Genomic DNA, 8,104 nt, shown 5'->3' with positions numbered 1-8,104 from the left:
TGTGTCAGTAATTGTTTTATTTTTGTACATACATTATGAATTACAATGATCAGTTAATTTTGTTTCAGGTTCAACAATAGGGGAAGAATTCCGAAACAGAAAGGGATACTTTTCCCTTAATGTCCAAGCTGTTTGTGATGCAGACCTGAAATTACTAAATGTTGTTGCTCGGAGGCCTGGTTCGTCCCATGATGCAACAATTTTTAATAATTCTCATTTAAGAGGTAGTAACAAATCTAACTAAAACTGAAGCACTAGTAATGTGAGTTACTTATGTTAATATTAATTATTACAGCTTCATGTGAAGATGGAATTTTAGGAAATTTGTGGTTACTTGGGGATAGTGCCTATCCAAACCGCCCATACTTACTCACACCCCTATTAAACCCATCAACTAGTCAAGAAATTAGATATAATGAGGCACACATAAAAACTAGAAATACAATTGAAAGGTGAAAGCACCCTGTATTATTATTTCATAGGTTCAAGACATAATAGTAGTTTTTTATAAACAACTATTTTTTATGTTTGTAAAGGACTTTTGGTGTCTGGAAACGCTGCTTTCCAGTTATAGCACTGACTATGCGCTTATCATTAAGTAACATACAAAGCGTAATCCTATGATTGTTGTGTAGTACTGCTGTGGCTGTCCACAGCAGTACTACATAACATCTGCAAAAATAATAACATTCAGCTAGTACCCCCTGAGGTGCAACTGTCAGAAGACGAAACAGAAGTTATCAATGAAGCGACATCAGAAAGTACTGTAGTGCACACTATTAATGACAGAAGCAGGCAAGAGGTCATTTTAAATTATTTTTAAGGAGTTGCTGTTATTAGTAGTTATTACTGTATAATATAAATATTATTATAATTTTAGTATTTAGGATAAGTTGTATGTATAGGTATTATTCAATATAAGTTTCAATTTTTCTACTTATAACTATTGTTTCATTTTAAATACAGTACCTTTACTAGTGTAGGTACAGTCAAGAGCACATGAAGCTTGACAATTTGGACCGTTCTTATTGCAAGTGGCATAGAGTTACTTTTAAACCTTTAGTGTCAAACTTGACATGCTCTTGACCCTGTACTATGAAAAATAGAAATAATTTGTAGAAAAAAGCAAAGTACCTTTTAAATCAAATACTTTTATTTATTTAGTATAAGGCACCAGAGACTTTAAAAAAATATAATTCAATTATTACTAGTTTACAATAATAACAGGATAGTGCGAATGTGACACAGGTATGCACATATAAAAATTATTAAGATGGTAACTAACAAATACTACTTAAAATACATGAGTATTTTAAGATGACTTTCAGCATTTTTAACATGTTTAGTTGACTTTTAACATTTTTAGTTGTCAAAGTCATCAAAGATGACTTTGACAACTAAAAATGTTAACAAATATAGCATTGACTTACAATTATATGGACGTCGGGTCCGCGCTAAAAACTGTCCGCACTTGTAAGGCGCTAAAATCGTATACAGAGCGCCAAACTCCGCCTTGGTCTTCATTTGTTCGACTGACAGCGCGATACTGCGATGACATTACAATTTAAATTTCGAATAGGTTGACTTGGGACATTTTTTTCGTGGTTTTTGTATTAGACCCGTCGTCCATTTATTTGTAAGTCAATGAAATATAGCTTATATCTATACAAAAAGGTCAACTTTGGATTTTGAGAATAAAAATTTTTTTTAAAGGTAAAGTAATTATGAGATTATTTTATATTGATATATAATGTCGTTAAGTCTTTGGCATTAATTCAAATATATTTCTTTATTTAGTATAAGGCACCAATGACGCATTAAAAAAAATATAATTCAGTTAATGATAGTTATAGATAGTAGTAGTAGATAGTAGTACAATAATAACATTACAGGATAGTGCAAATGTAGCACAGGTATGCTCATTTAAAAATTATTAAGTTGGTAATTTACAAATACTAATTAAAATACACCTCTTTGACAACTAAAAATATTATTAATTTGAAAATGAAAATTTAAAAAATTCAAATCAATATCATGTGATTATTTCTACATTTTATATTGATATATAATGGCGTTAACTCTTTGGTGTGTACGAAATCGCCGGCGGCTCCTCTGGTCTAATATTATTTTCTGATTTAAAAGCTTAATATTTTCATTCTGAGTTTCTAATACTTTACTCTTAGTATCAAAATATTTTGCCATAGCCATATTTCTAGCAAGACGCCCATCATCTGGCCTTAGTAGCTTCCGTTTAGCACCTGTGCAACAAAAATACATAGCTATATAAAATAAGAAAATATAGAAATAAACTTAACAAAAACAGTATAATAGTAAATTACCACTTGATTTAAAATGTTGTTTATTATTGAAGGTAGTAGTATTGCCTGGCTTAAATAACCCATTCCCTGTGTCATTAATTGGCATTTTATTGCCAGTGGGTGTAGTCGTTACTATGTTGTAACTTAAACAATCTGCAGACATGGATGGAGGATTGTCCACAGGCAAAGGGCTGTCAATCAACAGCATTGGTACTGGGGATGTGTTAGCCAAAACTGGCACTGCAAATATTTTCCCATCAGTGTCACTATCACCAAACGATTGGGGCTCAGCATCACCACCAAACTCAACACTGAGACCCTCCCCAGTACTACGTAGCAATGCTGCCACCCTGTCTAGGATTTCATCTGGTAGAAAGTAGCCTCGTGGCCCACCTCCAGTCTAAAACATAAATAGGACTTTTATTTTTCTGCTTCATTAGATTAACTCTTCATTTATTACCTTACATTACAGTCAATTAGATTGGACTATACAATAAAATGCCAAGTAAGATCCTACATTGAGGTTCTAATGGATTTGAGGCTCTGTATTCTTGAATGATTTCGACTATAATTATTTTTCAATTACAAACTGTTTACCTTGATCCGTGCCATTCGTATGTCAGTAGTACGCTTACGTGAATTTTTCTTTAAGTTTTCCCACTTAAGACGAAGCTGTTGTGGAGTACGGCGACAGATTCCCATACTGGCGTTGAAAATGTCTGCAATTCTACTCCATTCTTCAACCTTCATTTTATTACTGGTGGCGTTGGTTTTTTTATTATTTATTATTTTGCTCCCCTCAATCAATGAAAGTAGCCCTTTCGTCTCTTCTTTCGACAGACCTTTGTTTTTATTCTGCAAACAAATAAAAATTAATTGAATTTATACAAGAAAGGCGCGAAACGTTGCGTCCCACGCATACTTTATTTGAAATATTCAATGAACTCCTTTGATACACTTGACAGTATGTACGTGAAGTGAATGTTATTGAGTAACAATAACGAAATGAATAACGTTTACTTACAGTTTCGGATTCCATTTTTATAATTTAGATTATTTATCGCGTCACAAATACGAACAAACATCAACAAAACATAAATTGACACTGACATTTCGCCGCCGCGTTCCGTTCCTCAAAAATTCACGTCATTCTTGACGTACTTACGATTTAAATATTTTTTACTTGAACGTTTGCAATTAATTTATATTTTTGATAAAAGCAATCACGTGTATGAATAAATTAATCTTGGAAACATAACCACCATTTTATTCACAAATTCATGTAATGAACTCTTATTCCGATTGCGTGGAAATAAACGTCAGAGAGGGAGTAAATTTACGACCGATCCCTTTTTTTTAAGGGCGCTCGATAACCGGCAATCTATCTCACCACCGCTCTACATGTCTTTCAACCCTGACGTTGGCGAAATCGTCGCGCAAAACGACGGAGCCATAGATACAAAAGTTGAAGTTGAAGTTAAAGGGCGCTCGAACCGAGATAGACATATTGAAATAGAGATCCGGCAGCGATCGATGGATCGAATAAAATCTGGATTGAAAACAATCTTAGGTTCAGTATCGAATATAGAAAGCGGCTGTTAGACCCGATTTTGATAAGCCTTTTTTGTTGGAAAGAGAGTAGTACGTAGTTGTAGTAGTAGCAGACCCATTGAAATTTGAATAAAATATTCTACCTCTAAGGGTGGCAAACTAGGGAACGAATGACTGATGAATGACTTTTGAGGTCAGTTTTTAGTACTCTGTACTGAGATTATTTTATTTTTTACATATGCATGTGATGCAAATGTGTAATTTTCGTTTTTGTGTTGTCCCACTTTTGATTCTCATCGTACTCAACAAGATCTAGAGGTGGGCGTTTAAACGAAAAGTACTTAAAAAGTCTGCTTTTTAAAATAAGCGCATAAGCACGCTTTTCATTTTAAGCGTAAGCGTTGGTCTATGCGCTTAAACGTTTTTCTACAAGACTTTTTAGAAAAGGCTTTTACAAGTACGCTTTTTAAACGTACGTTTTAACGTTAAAAAATAAGCAGTTTTTTCCATTTCAACGGTTAACAACTACAAAGTTAAACAACTTATGTTTTTGAACGTTTTTAAACGCCAATGAAGAAAATGTTAATATAAAAATGTTATGTCATAAATAAAAATATAACTTGTTTTTTACAAAAAAACTTACTTATCTTAAAACCTTTAGTGGTCTACTTTTGCTTTCGCAACGTTGCAAGCTTCTTTAACGTAAAAGTCTATGCGCTTAAAAGTTTTCTAAACGATTTTGTTAGCTTCAAACTAACAAGCGTTTAAGTGAAAAAGCGTTTAAAAAAGCACGCTTTTTCTAAAAAAGCATAACATTGAAACGTTTAAAAATATAAGCAGTTTTTCCCATCTCTAACAAGATCTCAAGCTATCCAACCATAGAGTAACACCAATGTAATAGTGTCTTTTTCAGCCCTAACATTACAGAATCATTGTTAAAATTGAGGGAGCCACTATAAGGAAATTGGAATTGGTATGCATTTTATACTAATATTTGTTGCAAACTTATAAGTTTCTTTTTAGTATAATTATCATCATTTACCTTATTAGTTGTGTTCCGCACACAGCTTGCTTGAGCTGCACCAGTGTGCTGTAACACCACAGGTCCTATGGCCATCTCTTCTGTCATTTCATGATCTACATATAGATTTAGCTCTCCGGTGATGTGTTCTTCCTTAATAGAATCTTGTTTACTGTGGACATCCTTATTTGAGTTCAAGGTATTGTCTTTCAATTCTTCCGTCTCTTCCTTTATGCATTTATTTTCAAGCTGTGTCTCTAGTTGTGGCGTTGTCATGGAAAATATTTGTACGTGCTCATGTTTGATGTGGACATCTTTATGTGAATTCAAGGGAATGTTTTCCAACTCTTCCATCTCTTTCTTTGTGCATTTATTTTCAAGCTCTGTATGTACTTGTGGTGTTGTCATAAAAAATATTTGTAGAGGATCTTGTTTGATGTGGCCATCCTGATCAGAGTTCAAGAGATTGTCATTCAATTCTTCTGCCTCTTCCTTTATGCAGGTATTTTCAAGTTGTGTGTCTAATTGTGGCGTTGCCGTAAAAAATATTTGTAAGGGCTCTTGTTTGATATGGACATCGTCATTTGTATTCAGAAGATTGCCTTTCAAATCTTCTGTCTCCTTAACATACTTAATTTTCATATTTATTGGTGCTTCTAGATGAGTCATTGTACAAATAAGACAATATTTATTAACTTGTTTATCACATGTAATTGGGAAGTTGAGAGTTAAGTGGTGCAATTCAAATCAAAGTGTCTTGGTACCTGAAACAAATTTTTATTTAATGAAACACATTTATACACACACACATATGCACGCACGCACGCTCGCACGCACGCACACACACGCACCTACAAATGTAACTAATCTAAGTACCTTATTAGTAAAATGCATTCTGTAGTTTTGTGAGGAGAAAATAAATAATGTTGTAATTGTAATTTAGGACAATAGGAACTATTCTATAATTTTGGATTAAAAAATTTGAGTAACAACTTTAATTCAAAAGCTCTAAGTGTCTTATAAGTGCTAAACACCATAGAGAAGCTCAAGTCATCATCATCAGAATACTGACTAGAGCCTTAACAGAACATTGTACCTTGTACAAGCAAATCTTGGGCAGAAAGAAAATAAAAAGTGGACATTCTTCCTCCAGCCAGATGAAATTCATCAGTCTTCTAAAAAAGTAGCTGGCTGAGTGAAGAAATTTTCATAAATCCTCACAGTTGGAACTACAGAAAAAGATATGTAAGCAGCATATAGAGAAATTCGTAAGATCTGTTGGCTCGAACTGTAGGTCACTCGGTGAGAACGGTAACCACGTTTAGACAACAAGACACTGGTACAAGTGCAATTGGATTTAAGGAATTTTTCTTTGTATTTTGTTCAATCTTTGTATCAATGATAATATCATAAATAAATTTTAAAATTTATTCTACATTTCCTTTTACTTTTTTACATTTAGTTAAGGAACACACGCGTTTATTTACTTTAAACTTGACTGGAGAACATTGGTGACTTACTGATCCTGTCCCATCACTGTTCATGATATTTAAATTGTGTCATTGTAATCAAGCGAATTTATTTAGAGTTTCACAGTAGCCCAACCCTAGTGACTGGCATTAAAGCAAATAATAATAATAAATGGCCATCATAAGTTAGAATGATTTCCCGCGAAAAAGTCTAAAAGAATCTAAGATCTGTTGGTATAGCTGATTAGATGCCTAAAACGCGTCTCCCGAACGACAAATTATATTACTAGGTATTACTTCTTCTTCTTTTAAAAGTTATGGCCCCATCGAAGTAATCGATGATTTCACCAGTGTCATGTTGAGACACACGTGCATACTCAAAAATTTACCAGTGGATTAAACAGAACTCACTGAGAGGAGAATCGAAAATCTACAACAACAGAGAACCTACACGGACTATTACAGAAACAAATTTTTTTTTAATAAATTTACACAGCACATGCACAAAGGGAGAATGGACTAACGTTAGGAAGAAGTTGATATTAACAGGATGGGGGATTTAAGGTGGGAGGATATCATACAGAGGAGTGACGTTACTATTACAGTCAAAAAACAGGTGCTCGAGGGAACCTTCTGCCAGACCACACTCAATCAGGGAGTGGTCTCAGACATGGATCTTGGGGTCGTATTCTAGAACTCTACTCAATGCTCAAGTCAGGATTTGAGCAGACTTGAGTATAATTTCAAGCACTGGAAATACGACCCTAATGGCAAGGACTTGAGTATGATTTTCAGTGCTCACTGCAATACTCAAGTCCTGACTTGAGTAGAGTTCGGATCTTAGCCAAGAACATAGGAGTACATCTGTGAGCTAAGCGAAGGCGAATAATTGCGGAGGTAATATTTTTCGGAACCGACTCGAACAAAATTTTTCAAAGTCAAATTAAAACATTTTATGTCACGAACCCGATGAAATGCAAGATAACCCTTCCCAAAGTAAGTTTTATATAGCATTATCTAGACTAACCATTGACAGGAATCTGCAACCAATGATAATATGGTATGCACAACGTAGCGACTCGTTTTCATCCAATTTATGCTCATTTACTGAAATATGGTTATATATTTGTAAACTTGGAAGGAAAACACTTGATTTTATTTACATATTCAACAAAACCGGACTTCCTGGAAAACTGTTTAGCGTGTAAAACGTTCGAGAACAAATATAACAACAGAACAGACCAAAATATACTTGTTGAAAAGGTGGTGTCGCTTAGGGATGCACATTACGATTCGATTTTTATGAAGATCGATTCAAGTGTATACGATCTAGCGATTTTTTGTATCGATTCACTTCAATGCTATTTTAAGTGAATCGATTCAACATTAAGGCGACTCGAATTGTCTAGATCGCATTTATAGTTTAAACAAAACAGTCTCTTTCCGACTTGGAGGATGGAAAGTTTCCATAGTCTAAGCTATTAACACTCTAAATGAAAGTTGTAACCAAGTGAAGCCAAAAAAACTGTCAAAATTATTTTTTGTTATCAAAATTAATTTTGAAACAATACGATCGGATCTGTGAATCGATTCGGTTCAGAGGCATATATGCATTACACTTCCAATTCCAATTCTTTTAGAATGGCTCTATCGATTTACACGATAATTCTGCCAATGTCAGGGTTGAAAAAGACACTTTTACGTTGGTGTGATCGGTGTGACTATGTACGGTTGGATATCAATTG

The 8,104-nt window shown here is 34.0% G+C and overlaps 1 protein-coding gene and 1 pseudogene across 2 annotated transcripts; one reads left to right on the top strand and one right to left on the bottom strand.

Annotated features, from left to right (window-relative positions):
• The first annotated feature begins 68 nt into the window (after nt 1-68).
• On the top strand, nt 69-1,401 carry LOC113239283 (annotated as a pseudogene).
• A 289-nt stretch (nt 1,402-1,690) lies between these two features.
• On the bottom strand, nt 1,691-7,624 carry LOC113239282. Of its 2 annotated transcripts, XR_003311176.1 has the most exons (6): nt 7,387-7,624; nt 4,912-5,654; nt 2,916-3,173; nt 2,340-2,718; nt 1,977-2,258; nt 1,691-1,706 (listed from the first exon to the last, which is right to left on the bottom strand). XR_003311176.1 is itself a non-coding variant. In XM_026476201.1 (5 exons), the coding sequence occupies exons 2-5, from the start codon at nt 5,557-5,559 to the stop codon at nt 2,047-2,049; spliced, it is 1,497 nt and encodes a 498-aa protein (XP_026331986.1). In that variant the 5' UTR covers nt 5,560-5,654; nt 7,387-7,624; the 3' UTR covers nt 1,736-2,046. The 2 variants fall into 2 exon arrangements, 1 of the variants encoding a protein (XP_026331986.1); XM_026476201.1 differs by lacking the exon at nt 1,691-1,706 and having other exon boundaries at nt 1,736-2,258.
• Nucleotides 7,625-8,104: the final 480 nt, after the last annotated feature.

Source organism: Hyposmocoma kahamanoa, unplaced genomic scaffold (genome assembly GCF_003589595.1).
Source record: "Hyposmocoma kahamanoa isolate Upper Pololo Valley unplaced genomic scaffold, ASM358959v1 99798, whole genome shotgun sequence".
Classification (NCBI taxonomy): Eukaryota; Metazoa; Arthropoda; class Insecta; order Lepidoptera; family Cosmopterigidae; genus Hyposmocoma; species Hyposmocoma kahamanoa.
This window is presented reverse-complemented; position numbering and strand designations above follow the sequence as displayed.